The 20,210-nt window shown below is 44.7% G+C and overlaps 1 protein-coding gene across 1 annotated transcript in view; it reads right to left on the reverse strand.

Moving 5' to 3' along the window:
• Positions 1-20,210, reverse strand: part of LOC137522549 (dimethylaniline monooxygenase [N-oxide-forming] 2-like) — a 93,510-nt gene that overhangs the window by 23,915 nt on the left and 49,385 nt on the right. The window contains exon 4 of the mRNA XM_068242629.1: positions 6,540-6,702. Coding sequence (XP_068098730.1) covers positions 6,540-6,702 — 163 coding nt within the window. The remainder of the gene's footprint in view (positions 1-6,539; positions 6,703-20,210) is intronic.

Here is a 20,210-nt window from a genome sequence, read left to right on the forward strand (position 1 = left end):
TTATTTGCGATTTTCCAAATTTAGGCTGTAGACACAATATTTGCGCTTTCTTGGTGCTTTTCTGACCATCACAGCTTTCTGAGTGTTTTTCAAAAAATGCTCCCATTGATTTGCATTAAAATCGCAGTAAAATTGCAGCAATCGTGATTTTTACAAAAATCGTGATCGTGGCAATTTTACAATAATTTTACTGCAAGTCCATGCAAATCAATGGTAGCATATTTTTAACCACTTCAGCCTATCTGGATGACTATAGTCATCCAGACAGGCTCCACTTAAGTCTAACTGGATGCATATACGCATCCAGTGTTTAAGCGGTGGGTGCGCATGCATGCGCACTCGACTGCCACTTGTACCCGGCGGTATTTCGAAGTTGGCAGTTGGGTAAGAGAAGCAAGTGCCTGTAATGAATGGACATAACCCCAATCAGAGGCCATGTCCATTCATAATAACGAAAGAAACAAAAAAAAAAAACACTTCCTGGTAAATCCGGATTGTGTTTCTAGCCTCATCTAGTGGTGCAAAGTAAGATTGCAGACACCACACACCTTCAATAAATGAAATGAGGCGCATTGCCACTATTGGACCTTTTTGAGCTTGCACTCCTTGCCTGATGAAGCGGGTTGTACCTGCGAAACGCGTTGCGGAGTGCCAAAATAAATTGTTATTTGCGATTTGAACAATCTCGATTGTCCATCATTTCAGGAGGTAAGTCCACCTGTACTCCTCCTTTTTAGTTGTTTTTAGATCATTTTAACATGCCTGGCGCCTCTGTCCAAATTTGCACAACTACAATTAAAACCAGGGCCGGGGGGGGGGGGGGGGGGGGCGGGGGACAGATCCAGCGTGAGCCGGGGTATAGACTCCAGTGACGGGGCCCGCTACCTTGACCGCCCCACCGCCCCCCCACGAACCAGCGCAACCGCCACTAGGGAGGCCATCAGCAATAGTCACCATCAGTTCAGAAGGCGCCATCAAATGGTTCATATCAATAAGGTCTCAAAGATTAGCTGATTCGTCCAATGACCCCGGTGGGAGCACTGGGACAGAGCAGGCGCAGGCCGGGGGGACTCCAATATAGAAGCCCAGTGATGGGGCCCGCTACCCTTTCCGTCCCCCCTAACCCTCTCTCTCTCCCCCCCCCCCCCCCCCCCCCCCCGGGCAGGGCAAGAACAACAATGAAGTGCATCCCAAAAAGGACCCCCCCAGAGCCGGCATATCACCTCAGAGGTATTTTGGTAATATATAGGAGGAGTCATTTGTCGGTGCACGCAGAGCACTAAGGTCATTTTAAGAGCCAACTCATGATGGGGGACGGCCGACAGACTGGCATGAGCCAAAGCATGGAATGAAGGAATAGTTGCAATGACTATCCCCCAGCACATCCCCCATCCCGAGAAGCCAGCGGGAACCAGCATATGTCAACATCTAAATGAAACACTTATATGCATTGTGATAAATAAGCAATGGCATAAAATTAAAGACAGTATATTGACAGCACCTTTGGTATTAAAGAGGACTAGGCTTATCGTATAACAACAAACCTATTCTTGTCATGTAACAGTTAGCACATACATTGAGTATTTATGAAACTCATCAACGAACTCGGTACAACTACCCGTATAGTATAGCAGGTAATGTAAACTATAGACCCTAATATCAGGAATGAAAGTCCAGTCTATTATGTGTAAAACTCAACTTTGATAAAGCAATAAAAAGGAGATAACAAGAGAAGAAAAGGTTTATGTTGAACTAAAGGCCCATACACACGTCTGATGTTTTGGAACATCCGCCCGGCGAATCGCTCAAACTCAGTCTTATCATGCGAACGACAGTCTGTACACACACCCGGGCGGACGTCTGAACGACGGGACGTTCAAACGACCCGTCGTTCCAAAAAATCAGACGTGTGTATGGGCCTTTAAGCTCCACCAAGCCTTAAGAAACAAGGGAGTTCATTTTCCATGCTGGTAAAAAAATGCAGATTAAGGCATTCAGAAACGTATGCAGTTCCAAGATGCTGCTTTCTAATGCAGTTTTAGCAATTTACCGGTAATAAACATCAGCCACAGTTATCAGAAAAGGGAGAAGTAAAAGCATCATAGAGATAAGGATGTGCGTATAAAAATTATTTAGGTAGCCTCTTCTGGTTTCTCAAAAAGAAAATAACAGACTCACCATCTTGTATGCGGAGACGCACAGGAAACATCATGGCGTATACAATTTTTTTCTCCCGTAGCATTAATTTCACTTGTGCAAAAGACTTACGTAATTTCTGGGTTTCAGTAGTGAAATCTGCAAAAAGCATAAGTCTGGCATTCTCATATACTAAATTTTCCGCTTTCCTAGCAGCAGCCAGGATTGCATTCCGATCTTGATAGTTTAGTAGCTTGAAAATGATCGGACGGGGAAGGGTTCCCGGTGGGTCACGTTTGACTGGCATCCTGTGAGCTCTCTCGATGAGAAAGAATGGGGAGAAGGTATCTTCAGGGAGAAGTTCTCGTAGCAGGGATTCTGCGAAAGCAGGGACTTTGTCGCCTTCTGTGCCCTCTGGTAAGCCGAGCAATCTAAGATTATTTCGCCAATTACGATTCTCAGCAATGTGTTCCAGCTCCTGCAGGTGTTCTTCCATGGCCGGAATGGCACGTGAGTGACCTTGCTGAGTGTCTTCCAGGTCAGACACTCTACGTTCCGTTTCTGTGGCGTGTTCCCTCAATGTGGAGACATCTTGTCGCAGCAAACCAAGACCCGCTTCATAAGTGTCCATTTTCATGGCGAGGGAGGCCTGACATTGTTTGATTGCATCTAGAATCTCAAATGGGTCTGGCGGGAGTAGCTGGTCGCCATCTTGTTCAGCCTCATGGTCTGGGTCTTGTACGATCTGCTTGTTCTTTGGAATTGATTTAGGCTGAGCTTGCGATGGTCCCAGCTGATCTGGGGGGGTCGGTCTTCTCCCCCTTATCTTTAGCTTTATCTTTTTCTCTGTTCGCTTTGTTGCCTCTTTGTGCCATCATGGATGTCTCGTATGGGGCAAATCAGTCAGCCGTGCGGTGTGTGCGGCAGGGGCCTGCTGAGTCTTCCCTAGCCGGGAGCGGGAGAGATTTCAACTCATGCTCTGGCAGCGATGGAGGATTGTACCACTCCAGGATTTGCTCTGCAGGTGCAGCAGACACAGAGTGATGGATTAGCCTAGTCGGGGGTGAGAAACGGTGGGGTAAATGTAGGGTTTTCAGCAGAGCCGGGACAAGGTCCTCCAGCACCCAAGGCTGAGACACCAAAGTGCGCCCCTCCATCCCCGCCACCCCAGCCGTCACACACTGATTACTATTAGACTAAGAGGGCCACAGGGCCCACAACCTCCCCAACACCTTAATATCTAGTTATCTGGCTTGCAGTCTTTGCTATGTATCCCCTTTTCTTATTTCTTTCTGCTTCATACACAATTAGGAATGACAGCTGAATGAATTGTGCGCCCCTTCCTATAATGCGCCCTGAGGCTGGAGCCTCTCCAGCCTATGCCTCGGCCCGGCCCTGGTTTTCAGCTGCTGGACGGTGGAGCTCTTTCCTCAGGCTGTTAGCCGCTCGCCATCTTGGCCACGCCCCTGTAAAAATTGCTTTTGACGTTAAAGGGGAACTTCAGCCTAAACAAACATACTGTCATTAAGTTACATTAGTTATGTTAATTAAAATAGATAGATAATATAATCTCTTACCCACCCTGTTTTAAAAGAACAGGCAAATGTTTGTGATTTCATGGGGGCAGCCATCTTTTTCTTGGGGCAACCATCTTTTTGGTTGAAAGGAGGTGACAGGGAGCATGAGACACAGTCCCAACTGTCCTTTGTCCTGATCACCCCTCCCAGCTGCGCATGCTAGGCTTCAAATCTCAAATTCAAAATTGAAAAGAAAATTGCACCAAAACAGCAGAACGAGAATAACATCAGAAATCCCATTATGCTTTGCACAGCATCGGGGAAAAAATGCCCGGGCAGTTTTCTACTGTGCAGCTAAAATGAGGCTTGGGTAAGAAAAACAAAGTTCTGATGCTGCAAAACTGTTAAAGAAACACCAAGCCTTTTAAGTGCTGCTGAGTAGATTTTTAGTCTAGAGGTTCACTTTAAGGTAAAATGGCCTGTAGGCTGAAGTGGTTAATAATGATCAGAAAGCTATGATGGTCAGAAAAGCATTCAGGAAGCACTCATGGGGCTTGATTCACTAAAGTGTGATAATTGCTATCACAGCAGTTATTACGCAAGCTGCTGCGTGCAAAGGTTTGCGCGCAAACAGTGTTATTTCACGTGATAAGCGAAGGTTTGCAGCGCACGTGGTCACACGCAAACCTTCGCTTATCACGCAAAGTAACGCTGTTCGTGCGCAAACCTTTGTGCGCGGCTGCTCGCGTGATAACTGCTGTGATAGCAGTTATCACACTTTAGTGAATCAAGCCTATAGTGTGTCTACAGCCTAAAGGGCATAATTAGGACACATTATTATGTATACAATATGAGGCAGGCTATAAATGATCTAATTGTATAATCTTTTCCTCCACCGGAACCATTGACAGTATTCCTTACTCTTAGAAAATTAGACACATAACATCTACAGTGATACATTCCCTTAACCTTTTTGGCATTCTAAGTAGTTTTGGATTTTAGGATCTAAAGCGGTGCAATTTTTTTCTGCTTTTAGACCTTAAAGAGGAACTCCAGTGAAAATAATGTAATAAAAAAGTGCTTCATTTTTACAATAACTATGTATAAGTGGTTTAGTCAGTGTTTGCCCATTGTAAAATCTTTCCTCTCCCTGATTTACATTCTGACACTTATCACATGATGGCAATTTTACTGCTGGCAGGTGATGTCAGTGAAAGGAGATGCTGATTGCTTTTTTGGCAGTTTGAAACAGCTGTCAATAGCTGTTAATTCCCAAAATGCAACAAGGTTCCCACAGTGTGATGTCAGAACTATGGTCCTAACATCACATTGTGGGAAGGGTTTCATCACAATATCAGCCATACAGAGCCCCCTTATGATCTGTTTGTGAAAAGGAAAAGATTTATCATGGGAAAGGGCGTATCAGCTACTGATTGGGGTGAAGTTCAATTCTTGGTTATGGTTGTTCTTTAAATTCAGAGCTAATTACATGCCAGAGAACCCCTCCTCAAGTTCAGGCAGCCCCTGCACGGAACTCATCACCCTGGGATCTAGCGCTACATTTCTTCCTCCTGTCCTCTGGGGGGTGCTCTATCTCTGTATGGTGAGATTGTCCTCTGTAGACATGTGACAGACAGCAATTTCACCTGAGGGATCGAGAGCATCAGAGGACACGGAAGAGTCTGTCCGGATCCCAGGGCAGTAAGTATTCAGTGGCACTCCACTGTATGCTCTACAATAACCTGCCTGACAGCCACCCGACCCGGGCTCGGGATTAGCGCTAGCAGCATGTTTTTTTTCCCAGAGAAGCTTACTTTGCTAAAAGCAGTTTAAAAAAAAGGGAGGTAGTGGTGGACTTTCCTCTCTATAAATGACTCAATTTGGTTGATTTCAAATAAAAATCACTTTATTATATACTCCGATGTGTGACACATTTTGCAGGTATAATCTGTTTCATCAGGCAAAATCAAGGAGTAACTGAAATTAGTTGTGTAACAAGCCAAACGCCTCTGTGGCGTTTGAATGCAAAATTTCTCTCTCAAAAATTTTCCCCAGCTCTAATCTAAACTGATGAAGATAAGAATGTCTATAACGTCTCTCTTCAAGAGACTCCGTAACAAAAATTTCAGCAGTATTTCTCCTATCCTACAAGTTCCTAAGGCTGTTCCATTGTGCTCTGGCTTACTGCAGCACTTTCTACTTACACCATCTCTGTAATAAATCAACTTATCTTTCCCCTGTCGGATTTGTCTGGAAGGCTGCCAACTCTTCAGTAATGTGAACAAGTTAACTCCTTCCAAGCCCCTCCAGTGCTCCTGTGATGATTATTCTTCACAGACAATGTCCCTTGCTCTCACTGTCAGCTGTCTGCTATCTGTGAGGTTGATAAACACAGACTGATAAACTGAACAAAGAATAGCTGGCTGAGGAGGAAGCTGCCTGGCAGGCTAACACGACTCCAGGCTCTAACACAGCTTGTCATGCTTCATTGACACAGAGCTCTTTCAAAACTTGCACATAACCTCTGGAGACTGAATTCAATGTGTAACTCACTGAATTCTCTGTGTACTCACTGAGTATTAACTGAGTTCACTGCTCTCCTGATGTACTTCCTGTTTTGGTGGCCATCTTTTCTGTTTACAAAACAGTTTATAAAACAGTTTTTTTACCCTCTTTATTGCAGCGGAGAGCAGCAAAAATATTACACAGGGGGCTAGGAGATGACCCCAAACAGGCAGGGATGTTTGTTTATACTTCATTTTGTGAATACAGATTTTCTTTAAAATCATTTGCTTGCTTCACAAATTAGAAATGTTTGCATTTGTAGTTCATTCAAAGAAATTTACAAACATTCTATGTAACTTTTAGAGTATAAATATTTATTACCTGGAAATGTGTCAATTGGCATAATAGCATTCACATTTTGACCAGAGCAGACAAAAACTGCATCAAAGATGGCTGTCTTTATTTGTCCTTTGTGCTCTGTAGTAACTTTCCAACGACCAGTGGCAGCAAAATCAGGATGTTTTTCCAGTCGACACACCTTGGTCTTAGGAAAAACATAATAAGATATGTGTGTGCAGTGTCCAATAACAATTAAGATGTTACATGCGCACAAAAAATACATTAATTATAATTGTAAAATTAAATTATGTGAACTCATTTAAAGGGAATCTGAAGTGAAAATAAACTTATAAGATACAGTGGTGTGAAAAACTATTTGCCCCCTTCCTGATTTCTTATTCTTTTGCATGTTTGTCACACTTAAATGTTTCTGCTCATCAAAAACCGTTAACTATTCGTCAAAGATAACATAATTGAACACAAAATGCAGTTTTAAATGATGGTTTTTATTATTTAGTGAGAAAAAAAACTCCAAATCTACATGGCCCTGTGTGAAAAAGTGATTGCCCCCTTGTTAGAAAAACAACTTAACTGTGGTTTATCACACCTGAGTTCAATTTCTGTAGTCACCCCCAGGCCTGATTACTGCCACACCTGTTTCAATCAAGAAATCACTTAAATAGGAGCTATCTGACACAGAGAAGTAGACCAAAAGCACCTCAAAAGCTAGACATCATGCCAAGATCCAAAGAAATTCAGGAACAAATGAGAACAAAAGTACTGTAATTGAGATCTATCAGTCTGGTAAAGGTTATAAAGCCATTTCTAAAGCTTTGGGACTCCAGCGAACCACAGTGAGAGCCATTATCCACAAATGGCAAAAACATGGAACAGTGATGAACCTTCCCAGGAGTGGCCATCCGACCAAAATTACCCCAAGAGCGCAGAGAAATCCCCCCGCACTCTGCAATCCCTCATAAATCACAGCCATGCTCTGAGGCTGTGTTTACATCTGTAGTGTCAGTCTCAGCTGCTCCCCCGCCTCCTGCATAGCTCCGGTCCCTGCCCCCGTCCCTTCCCTCCAATCAGCAGGGAGGGAAGGGATGCAGGCGGGGACTGGAGTTCTGCAGGAGGCGGGGAGAGCAGCAGACTGACACTATAGAGATAAACACAGCCAGCTCTGACAAGCTGTTTGTCAGCAGAGTGGCTGTGATTTATGAGGGATTGCAGAGTGCAGGGGGACCTTAGGGGGGTTTGGGATAGCAACAGAGGCTGGGCTGTATAGGCAGATTCAGCCTCTGTATGCAGATAATATTCTTCAAACCCACCTCGGGTTCTCTTTAAGGTCAGTGTTCACGACTCCACCATAAGAAAGAGACTGGGCAAAAACGGCCTGCATGGCAGATATCCAAGGCGCAAACCACTTTTAAGCAAAAAGAACATTAAGGCTCGTCTCAATTTTGCTAAAAAACATCTCAATGATTGCCAAGACTTTTGGAAAAATACCTTGTGGACCGACGAGACAAAAGTTGAACTTTTTGGAAGGTGCGTGTCCCGTTACATCTGGCGTAGAAGTAACACAGCATTTCAGCAAAAGAACATCATACCAACAGTAAAATATGGTGGTGGTAGTGTGATGGTCTGGGGTTGTTTTGCTGCTTCAGGACCTGGAAGGCTTGCTGTGATAGATGGAACCATGAATTCTACTGTCTACCAAAAAATCCTGAAGGAGAATGTCCGGCCATCTGTTCGTCCACTCAAGCTGAAGCGATCTTGGGTGCTGCAGCAGGACAATGACCCAAAACACACCAGCATATCCACCTCTGAATGGCTGAAGAAAAACAAAATGAAGACTTTGGAGTGGCCTAGTCAAAGTCCTGACCTGAATCCTATTGAGATGTTGTGGCATGACCTTAAAAAGGCGGTTCATGCTAGAAAACCCTCAAATAAAGCTGAATTACAAAGATGAGTGGGCCAAAATTCCTCCAGAGCATTGTAAAAGACTTGTTGCAAGTTATCGCAAACGCTTAATTGCAGTTATTGCTGCTAAGGGTGGCCCAACCAGTTATTAGGTTCAGGGGGCAATTTCTTTTTCACACAGGGCCATGTAGGTTTTGAGTTTTTTTTTTCTCACTAAACAATAAAAACCATCATTTAAAACTGCATTTTGTGTTCAATTATGTTATCTTTGACTAATAGTTAACGGTTTTTGATGAGCAGAAACATTTAAGTGTGACAAACATGCAAAAGAATAAGAAATCAGGAAGGGGGCAAATCGTTTTTCACACCACTGTAAGTAGCTGATGGCCCGGCATTGCCCGGGTATGTATTTGACTGGTGTTGGCTCCGCCCACTTTTTCTAACCCTAACACACAATTAGGTACTCAATTACTCAATGACCTAGTTTGTGAGCTTTGTGGTCTTTGGCATCAATAATTTGCATTGAAATGAAACAAATCTGATTGGCAGGTTTGAGGCTAGTGCCATTAACAGTGCAAGAATGGCAGCAATTAAATATTCCCCTTGAAAATGAATAGGTGAATTTTAATTGGCTTTTTTAGGCTCCACCCACTTTTCTGAATACTAATCCCAGTCACCCAGTGACCAACTGTGCAAAGTTTGAGAACCCTATCATAAACAGTGTAAAAATGGCTGCAGTTTACATTTTCCAAGTGAAATTTGTCTCAGCCCACTGATGACCCGCAATCGCCCGGGTATGTATTTGGCTGGTGTTGGCTGCGCCCACTTTTTCTAAGCCTAACACACAATTACTCAATTACTCAATGACCTAGTTTGTGAGCTTTGCGGTCTTTGGCATCAATAATTTGCATTGCAATGCTACAAAATTGATTGGCTATTTGTGGCTCTACTCCTTTTCTGAATTTGAACCCCAGTCACCCAATGACCAACTGTACCAGGTTTGAGGCTTGTGCCATTAACAGTGCAAGAATTTCAGTACTTTTCTGAATATTAATCCCAATTTCCCAATGACCAACTGTGCAAGTTTGAGAACCCTACTGTAACGGTGTGTAGCAACTAGGATCTGAGTACTGGTGATCTGCAGTATCACCAATAATGCAGATACTATATCTGATTATTAGCTGATCTGCAGAATCACCAATAATACAGATATAGAGTAGAACGATAAAGCTACCAACTTTAATAGTGTGTGTGTGGAGTGATTGGTGCACACAGTAGTACTCTGAAGATTCCCACACTAACCTCCCAGGCAGGAGAGATCAGCTGAGGACTTCAGGAGTAACCTCACCAGTGGCAATTGGCCCACTGGTGAGTAGAAGCGTCAGACAGAAATAGGTCGGCAACACACAGGCAGATAGATACAAAATCGGTAAGCAGAATCAGAGTGAGGGGCAGGCGGATAGTCGGCAACAGAATCAGATGGCTAAAGTACAGAATCAGAAAGCAGGCTCAGAGTCAGAGGTCAGGCAAGGTTCGGCAACGGTATCAGATAGGCGTAAGTACAGAATCAGAGAGCGAGAGAATAGTCAGGAACGAGCAAGGTCAAACAGGTAAACAATACAATACAATCAATATCCTAGTCTAGGTGTGAAGTCCTTGGCATCAACACCTGAGATCTAGTCTATGGTCTGAGCGCTAACACACTGGTATTCACGACAACAGACAGCGAGCTACTGACAGCTCGCTGTTTTTATGCCGACAGGGGAGCCCTGAGTCACGCCCCCACCAGCCGGCCAATCAGGGGCGAGGAGCGTTCCCTGTGATGTCAGCTGACCTACTGGTCAGCTGACTTGCCTCCTAGAGGCATAAATACAGTGACGCTGGCCGCGCGCGCGCACTAGTCTGGTGGTGTGCGCGGGTGAGAGGGGAAACCGAGAGAGCGGCGGGGACGGAAGAAACGGCGTCCCTGCTGCTCGTTACAGTACCCCCCTTGAGGCGTGGACTCCGGACACGTTCTACAAGGTTTCTCTGGATGTAATTGATGAAACCTAAGTCTAAGTTCCTCCACATGTAACCAATGTCCCGGAACCCATGATCTTTCCTCAGGCCTTTACCCCTTCCAGTGAACCAAATACTGAGGTGAATTTTGGACAAAACGCGAATCGAGAATCTCCTCGATCTCGTACTCAGGTTCACCATCAACAAGTAGAGGGGGGGGGGGGGGGGGAGAGGAATCCACATGTACCGCTGGTTTAAGCAGTGACACGTGAAACGACTTGGTACTTCTCATGGTTACTGGTAGAGCCACAACATAATTCACATCGTTGATCTTCTTGGAAATGGGGTACGGACCGATGAACCTGGGTCCCAACTTAACTGAAGGTTGCTTGAGGGCGATATGACGTGTGGAGACCAAAACATAATCTCCCGTCTCAAACGTCCATTCCATTGACCGTCTCTTGTCAGCCTGTCTTTTTTGGACTCTAAAAGCCTTCTCCAAATTGGTTTTAACCAGCGCCCATCTCTCCTTCAAAGATCTCTGCCAGGTCTCCAAGGCAGGAAAAGGAGAGGTCACCACAGACAGGGGGGAAAACTTTGGTGATCTGCCAGTGACCACCTGAAAGGGCGAAAAACCAGAGGACCCACTTCTAAGGTTGTTATGTGCGAATTCCGCATACGGTAAGAACTTGGCCCACTCATGCTGGACATCCGACACATAACACCGCAGGAATTGCTGAAGGGCCTGGTTGACCCTTTCAGTCTGCCCATTGGTCTGGGGATGGTACCCTGAGGAGAAAGAGAGCTCCATGCCCAAATGATGGCAAAATGCCCTCCAGAATTGAGATACGAACTGCACCCCTCTATCCGAGACTATGTTTTTCGGGATTCCGTGTAGGCGGAAAATGTGTGAAATAAATAAGTCTGCCAATTGCTGGGCAGATGGGAGACCTTCCAGAGGAACAAAATGGGCCATTTTACTGAAGCGGTCCACCACCACCCAAATGACCGTTTTTCCGTCAGAATTGGGGAGCTCTCCTACAAAGTCCATGGACAGATGGATCCATGGCTCCTCAGGCACAGGCAGACTTTGCAGAGTGCCAGCCGGAGGTATACGAGAAGGCTTGCTCCTGGCACAGACAGAGCAAGTCCTCACAAATTCTTTGCAATCCCGAGACAAAGACAGCCACCAGACACATCTGGACAACAGTTCCAGAGTTCTGGCAAACCCGGGATGGCCTGTTACTTTATGGCTGTGAAACATCTCCAGGACCTGGAGTCTCAGCTGAATGGGCACAAAGAGAACCCCTTCAGGCCTCCCTTCAGGGGAATCCTGTTGAAAAGTCCTCAGTATGGCCTTCAGGTCTTTTTTAATCTCAGTGGCGGCCAGGACCACCCGCTCAGGAAGAATTGTCACTGGTTGAGAGGGTGGGGAAGACTCTGGTTCAAAGCACCTGGACAATGCATCAGCTTTGATATTCTTGTTCCCAGGTTTGTACTGTATGTGATAATGAATCTAAATCTAGAGAAGAACAGAGACCAGCGAGCTTGTCGAGGGCTGAGCCTCTTGGCTCCCTCGATGTACTCTAGATTTTTGTGGTCAGTATAAACCGTGATGACATGCTCAGCACCGTCCAACGAGTGACGCCATTCTTCAGATGCTAATTTGATGGCTAGTAGCTCCCTGTTCCCTATATCATAGTTCTTCTCAGCGGAAGAGAACTTGCGGGAGAAGAAGGCACAGGGGTGTAAGCGACCTTGGTAACCTGAATGTTGGGACAACACAGCTCCTACCCCTATCTCCGAGGCGTCTTCCTCCACAATGAAGGGAAGGTGGATGTCCACATGACGGAGAACAGGGGCAGAGCAGAACAAGTCTTTTAACAAGGAGAATGCTGAACAGGCCTCCTTGGTCCAGTGATAAGTATCCGCCCCCTTCTTAGTAAGGTCTGTAAGAGGGGATACTATGGAAGAAAACCCCTTGATGAACTTCCTGTAGTAATTAGCAAAGCCCAGGAAGCGTTGAAGTGCCTTCAACCGAAGAGGCTGAGGCCACTCCAATACGGCTTCTACTTTCTTGGGGTCCATAGTCAACCCGGAAGTAGAAATAATGTACCCCAGGAACGGTACCTCAGTCCTCTCAAAAACGCATTTCTCCAATTTGGCATAGAGATGGTTCCCTCTAAGTTTTGATAAAACATACTTGACATGGTCCCTATGTTCATCCAAACTCTTGGAAAATATCAGGATGTCCAGGGGCAAATGCAGGATTTTTAAGGGGGGGGATTCCTGAAAGGTCCAGAAGCACTCATGTCCCCGAGTGCTTCCGAATACAGGTGGCTCCATACTGCCCATGCACAAAAGTGCGCTGGCGTATTACGGAGCTGCCTATCTTTGGAAGTACTCAAGGACACAAGTGTTTCTGAGGGCTTCTGGAAGCAGCAAATTTGAACAGGGGACATCGCTGGAACAACTCCCCGAGAGAGGAGCGGGAGATAGACTTAGTTTGGACAATTCAGTGGAATATGTCACATGTCACATAGCGCAAGCGATACCCATATGATGCAGGGATATATGCATCTGCGGAAGATGGCGACGCTATATAAATACTAAATAATTATAATTTGCCTCACCAGGATTGCACTTTTATTTAGCTTTCCTGTATGACAAGAAGACACAGCCAGCCAGCACTAGGGGAAGAGGGAAACAAAGGTGAATGAGGGAGGGCTGGTGCACACCAAGAGGGCTTCTGAGCGTTTTTCAAATCAACATTGATTTGAAAAGCGCTTGGCTAATGTTACCCTATGTGGGTGTTCCCACAGCAGCGTTGTGATTTTTTCAAAATCGCAGTTATACCGCATGTAGCATTTTTTTGAGTGATTCATTCAGAAATCGCTCTGAAAATCGCACTCACTAATTGCTAGCGATTGCTATTGTGATTTTGGCGTGCACTAGCCCAGAGAGAAGAGGAGTGGAGAGAAATTGAGAATAGCCTGAGATGGAGCATTATCTGTATTGCAGTCCCACATCACACAGAGGCTACTTGCCTGTAATAGGACTCCTGTCACTGCCAGTCTCTCACACAAGTCAGAAAGCAGCCCTCCTGGAGTCTAGGGACTGTCAAAAAATGTTCACCTTGTTTAACAAGATGCAGTCATTATGACATAGGGGAGAGACGGATTTTTGCCCACGGACCCTCCAGGCAAGCTCTGCATCATGCTGTGTATATATACCAGCTTGCCTGCCCTTTAATTGCAGTTTTATCAGCTAGCCTAGTATTTTGCATTGCCTTACAACAACAAACCTGAATACACCAGACACCAGCCCTAAATCACTGAATGAAAGGGGGCCTGGGGGGAGATTGCCCCCCCAGGTGGAGTGGAGAGACTGAGATAGAGCAGATAGCGTATCTGTATTGCAGTCCCACATCACACAGGCTACTTGCTTGTAATGTGTCTCCTGTCCCTGCCAGCCAAATCCAAAAAAGCTTTATTGGCAGGACCAAATACATTTAGCATTGCCAAAGCAAAAACAAAACATTAACAACATGGTGGGGAGGATTGTGGGAATAGCGGAATGATATAGGTATACTGTCCATAGGGGTGTGGAGAATGTAAGGGATGGTCAGCCTCTCACACAAGCTGCAGGCAGTTTAGGGACTGTCAAAAACTTTTCAACCTGTGACATACCTTATGTAGCTGTCTACAATGCAGTCTTTACAATAGGGAAAGAGCTGAGTTTTTCCCACAGACCCTTCAGGCAAGCCTCTGTATATTTACCAGCTTGTCTGCTTCAGCGATTTCAGGGAATTTTTTTTAAAGGTACAGGAGTCTCAGGGGGGTGTTCCATACATCCAGAACCCCCGTCTGGATACGCCAGTGATGTCATCCAGGTAAACCAAGACAAAGCGACCAAGGACCTCCCTGTAAATTTCATTAACGAGTTATTGGAAGACGGGCGGTGCGTTACACAACCCGAAGGGCATCACAAGGTACTCGTAGTGCCCGTCGGGAGTGTTGAAGGTCGTCTTCCATTCATCCCCTTCTCGTATACGGATGAGATTATATGCCCCCCGAAGATCTAATTTAGAGAACACACTGGCATTGGTGACCTGAGAGAATAGATCATCTATTAACGGAAGGGGGTACCGATTTCTGACCGTGATCTTGTTTAGTCCCCGGTAATCGATACAGGGTCGTAACCCCCCATCCTTCTGCTGTACAAAGAAGAACCCGGCCCCTGCAGGGGACTTAGAAGGGCGGATGAACCCTTTGGCCAAATTCTCCTTAACCACTTTACCCCCGGCGGTACGAATTTCTCCGCCCCTTTTTTCCCTCCTAAAAAACCAGGGACGGAGAAATCCGTACCTTCCGCACTCCCGCCGCTGTCCGCGCTACCGCCGCTCATGCGCGCGCACTCGCCGCTCGTGCACGCCGCTGCCCGCTTGCCCGGAGATCAATGAACGGGAAAATCCATTCCCGTTCGTTGATCTAAGCCCCCGCAATGATCTGCTGCTTCTTTCAGAAACAGCGCGATCATTGTGAGTCTCCCAGCCTCCTACTGCTTCCTGTAAGCGTCCTTCCGGTCGCTTACAGGTCAGATGTAAACATACTCACTGTGGCCATCTTGTGTCCAAATAGTAAACTACACCCTAATGCATTTTACACATACAAATAAATTGTTTTACATAATAAATTAACTCATTACCTCCCACACTCCCCAATTTTTTTTTTTGTAATTTTTAAAAAATAAAAATATATACAATAAAAAAAAAACATAAATAGTTACCTTAGGGACTGAACTTTTTAAATATTTATGTCAAGAGGGTATAACACTGTTACTTTATAAACTACGGACTTGTAATTAGGGATGGACGCAAAACTGAAAAAAATGCACCTTTATTTCCAAATAAAATATTGGGGCCAAACATTGTGATAGGGACATAATTTAAACGGTTTTATAATCGGGAATAATGGGCAAATAAATAATAATAATAATAATAAAATAATAAAGTTATAGACGAATGAATGGACGGAGCGCTGAAAGGTGAAAATTGCTCTGGTGGTCAGGGGGTAAAACCCCTCAGTGGTGAAGTGGTTAATTTACTCCTTCATTGCTGTTTTCCCGGGCCCAGACAAATTATAAATGTGTCCTCTAGGAGGCATGGTACACGGCCTCAAGTCAATTGGGCAGTCGAAACTCCGGTGAGGAGGGAGTTTATCTGCCGCCTTTGGGCAAAATACATCAGAAAATGCGGAATATTGTGGTGGCAAACTCTCTACATGAAGTTGAGTGGTACACACAGAAATTTTGTCAATACAGTGTTGGTGGCAAAAGTACGACCAACTCAACAATTGGCCGGTACTCCAGTCGATCTGTGGAGAATGCCTCTGAAGCCAGTGCATACCCAGGATCACAGTAGAAGTGGCCATCTTGAGAACAAAAAACTGTATCTCTTCCTTATGGAGCACCCCAACCTGGAAGAGCAGGTTAGGCGTCAGAGAGAGAGGGTGACTAGACGACAACGGGGAGTCATCGATCGCAGTGATCACAATGCGCCTGTTCAAAGGTTGGCTAGGAATACCCCACTTACGGGCCAAATCGTAGTCCAAAAAGTTTGCTGCGGAGCCTGAATCAACGAATGCTTGGGTGGATATGACCTGATCCCCCCAAGCAATAGAGCACGGCAGCAAACATCGATTATCAGGTAGAGGTAAAACTGGCTCGCCTAGGGTAGTACCTCTAACTACACCTAGGCGAAGGGGTTTTCCGCCTTCCTAGGACAGTTTTGCACAATGTGACCCTTCTTTGCACAGTACAAACAGAGCCCCTCCTTCCTTCTACGATTCTTCTCCAGCTCTGACAGTCTGGACTGACCAATCTGCATTGGCTCATCCTGAGTGGTAGAGGAGGATACAGGGATTGGCCCTGGCTTAGCAGAACCTCTGGCCTGACTCTATTTCTGATAACGAACCCTCCTGTCGATTTTGACCGCTAGGGTGATGGCGTCATCCAGTGATTTGGGTTCAGGATGACTCAACATGATATCTGACACGGCATCGGACAAGCCTGTCAGGAAACAATCTAGCAAGGCAAAGGGACCCCATCTAGCCGACGCTGCCCAGCGTCTGAACTCAGCTGCATAAACTTCAATGGAAATGTGGCCCTGACGGAGAGTTTTCAGTCTCCTTTCTGATCTGACCGCCAAATCCGGATCATCGTAAATGACGGCCATAGCATCGAAAAAATTCTGAACAGAGGATAGGGCCTCGTGACCTGTTGGCAAACTGTATGCCCAGGTCTGGGAGTCTCCTGACAACAAAGTTTTAATGAATATTACTCTCTGCTGTTCCGTGCCAGATGAGACAGGCCGTAACTAAAAATAGGATAATACACGATTCCTAAAGTTGCTAAAATCTGACCTATGGCCTGAGAACTTCTCGGGAGGAGACATTCTCGGTTCCACCACTTGAGGGGATGACACTGGTACCCCAGGGTTCTGCAAGACCCGAACCGTCTCTGATAGCCGATTAATTTGTTCTTGTTGAGCATTAACCGTGGCCGTTAGATTGTTAACTGCTGTGGTTAGGGCCTGTACCTGGTTACACAATGCATCCATAATATGGTCTGTTGTTCTGTAACGGTGTGTAGCAACTAGGATCTGAGTACTGGTGATCTCCAATATCACCAATAATGCAGATACTATGTCTGATTATTAGGTGATCTGCAGAATCACCAATAATACAGATATAGAGTAGAACGATAAGGCTACCAACTTTAATAATGTGTGTGTGGAGTGATTGGTTCACACAGTAGTACTCTGAAGATTCCCACACTAACCTCCCAGGCAGGAGAGATCAGCTGAGGACTTCAGGAGTAACCTCACCAGTGGCAATCGGCCCACTGGTGAGTAGAAGCGTCAGACAGAAATAGGTCGGCAACACACAGGCAGATAGATACAAAATCTGTAAGCAGAATCAGAGTGAGGGGCAGGCGGATAGTCGGCAACAGAATCAGATGGCTAAAGTACAGAATCAGAAAGCAGGCTCAGAGTCAGAGGTCAGGCAAGATTCGGCAATGGTATCAGATAGGCGTAAGTACAGAATCAGAGAGCGAGAGAATAGTCAGGAACGAGCAAGGTCAAACAGGTAAACAATACAATACAATCAATATCCTAGTCTAGGTGTGAAGTCCTTGGCATCAACACCTGGGTCTAGTCTATGGTCTGAGTGATAAAACACTGGTATTCTCGACAACAGACAGCGAGCTACTGACAGCTCGCTGTCTTTATGCCGACAGGGGAGCCCTGAGTCACGCCCCCGCCAGCCGGCCAATCAGGGGCGAGGAGCGCTCCCTGTGATGTCAGCTGACCTGCTGGTCAGCTGACTCGCCTCCTAGAGGCGTAAATACAGTGACGCTGGCCGTGCGCGCGCACTAGTCTGGTGGTGTGCGCGGGCGAGAGGCCAGCATGCGGGGAAACCGAGAGAGTGGCGGGGACGGAAGAAATGGCGTCCCCGCCGCTCGTTACACCTACCATTCAAAGTGTAAGAATGGCTGCAGTTTACATTTTCCCAGTGAAATTTGTATTTGTCTCCACCCACTTTTTGGTTATGGGCATAAAAAAGTATCCTATATGTTATTCTAGGTAATGTACTATGTGAATAACAAGCATCCAAACATCCAAACTTTATTTCGTATTTATAATATTAGTGAGATGAATTGTATGTGTAGTACATTAATAGCAAAGAAACACGCCATATATTATTTCCAGTACAGGAAGAGTTAAGAAACGTCAGTTATCTATGCAAAAGAGCTCCTCTGAGCTCTCTGACCCAACTTGGTTGCTGATTTCTGGAGCATTATACATCAAAGAAACAGTGACAGCTTCAGATAAGGTTTTTACTTCAGAGACATTCAAATGGTCATTAGCTCTGCAAACCACACTCTATATTTTAAACTATAAACAGAGCAAACTGCAAATATGACGATATGATGCAACACTACAATGAAAAAAAAAAGCTATAGAACTTTAAATAAAAATATGAGACTCATTTCTTTGCTACTAATGTTCTATTCCTTATCCATACTACACATACAATTATAATAATCATAATAATAATAATCCGAACATTTGTATAGCGCTTTTCTCCTGTCGGACTCAAAGCGCTCAAGAGCTGCAGCCACTGGGACACGCTCAAGAGGCCACCCTGCAGTGTTAGGGAGTCTTGCCAATTCATAATTTCATAAGGTTTTTTTCGCTTCAGTGTCGCTTTAATGTTTTTTTTTAATGTAAACTATTTCCATATGTACATGTGAAAACGAATTCTTTTTTTTGGGGGGGGGGGGGCATTTTTAATCTGTCATTATGTTTTCTGCATGCATGCATTTGTGTTTGCAAATATCTAAGTATTTTTTGTTGGATTTTGTGCACATTTTTGCCATTTTTGTATGTGTTTGTTTGAGAATTTTTATGTTGTGATTTTTCTGCGAATACAATTAAACTAAGTTATATTAAAATGTATGTAACTTCAAAGCTGCATGCAATTTTTAATGCAAAGCACTACTTTTCTGCATCTCCAATGATTTGCATTAAAATACAAATTCCACACCAAAAAAGGTTGCTGTTTGTATTTAAAATGCAAGAAAAAAATGCAAATCACATATTGAGCTTGATTCACTTGATTCAAGACAAATAGCATGCCTTATCAGAGATAACACGCCTTATCAAAGTGAACACGCCTTATCAGAGTATCATAGCGAGCGCTAAGAACTTATGCCTGGTATTTGGCAATGATGAGAGCTCCACTCGTCCTGCCCTGAGCCCCTGCGGGTTCGTAGCGCTTGCTATGCTACTCTGATAAGGCATGTTAACTTTGATAAGTTATGCTATTTGTTTTAGTGAATCAAGCCCATTGCCTCAGAACTTAATAAAAATTGAAGTACAATGTTTGGCAATCGCGATTTAAGATAAATTTGATTCAGATGCAAATTTGGATATGTGGGAAACTTGCCAAAGGCAGGGATCACATTTATTAGAATTGCATCAAATTGCGTTTTTTTTTTCAATCGTGATCGCTGCTCATCTAATGTATTTTACTGGCATCACATTTTCCCTGTGTTAATATGAGATTTGCAATTTGCTAATTTTCTTATTTTAAATTGGACAGCAGGTCTGTTTTTTGTGTGTGTTCCAATGCAAGTCGACGAGAACACAGAGAAATCATATTTTGTATGAAAAATTGCATACAATTTTAAAGTTAATTAGATACATGTTCATGAAAATTCACTCTATTTATATTCACTGGAAAATTGTGAAAAAAATTTGTATGCAAACAAAACATTTCAAAAATGCATATGAAAAATAAACTGCAAAAAAGTCATGGCAAGTGTGACCTTGCAAGTGGATGGATTGGTAAGGTGGTGTGCCTTTCAAGAGCTTGAGAGAGGGGTGGCATGCTGCACACGCCCCAGATGTCTGTGCAGGATGTGTGCATATGGTGCTTCTCCCTGTAGCCTTGCAGCATCGCTGCAGCCTGCCCTCAGAAACGTCCTGGTGCCAGCATCTGCTGCCACAGTACCTCCCCCTTTTATCGGCAAAACAGATCCTTTCAAAGAGCCCTTTCCTGTTGGTCATAAGTGAAATAAGTAGTAACCACTCCTAATAATAAGTATTATAAAACTTTAATTCTTATTTTTGCTGATTGAAATCACCCCATCTTAATCTAATGGCTTGTTGTAGCCACTTTTTAATGGCAGAGTCTAGCACCTTGTTTGATGAAACTGACAGCTTGATTG

The sequence above is a fragment of the Hyperolius riggenbachi genome, chromosome 6 (genome assembly GCF_040937935.1).
Source record: "Hyperolius riggenbachi isolate aHypRig1 chromosome 6, aHypRig1.pri, whole genome shotgun sequence".
Taxonomy (NCBI): domain Eukaryota; kingdom Metazoa; phylum Chordata; class Amphibia; order Anura; family Hyperoliidae; genus Hyperolius; species Hyperolius riggenbachi.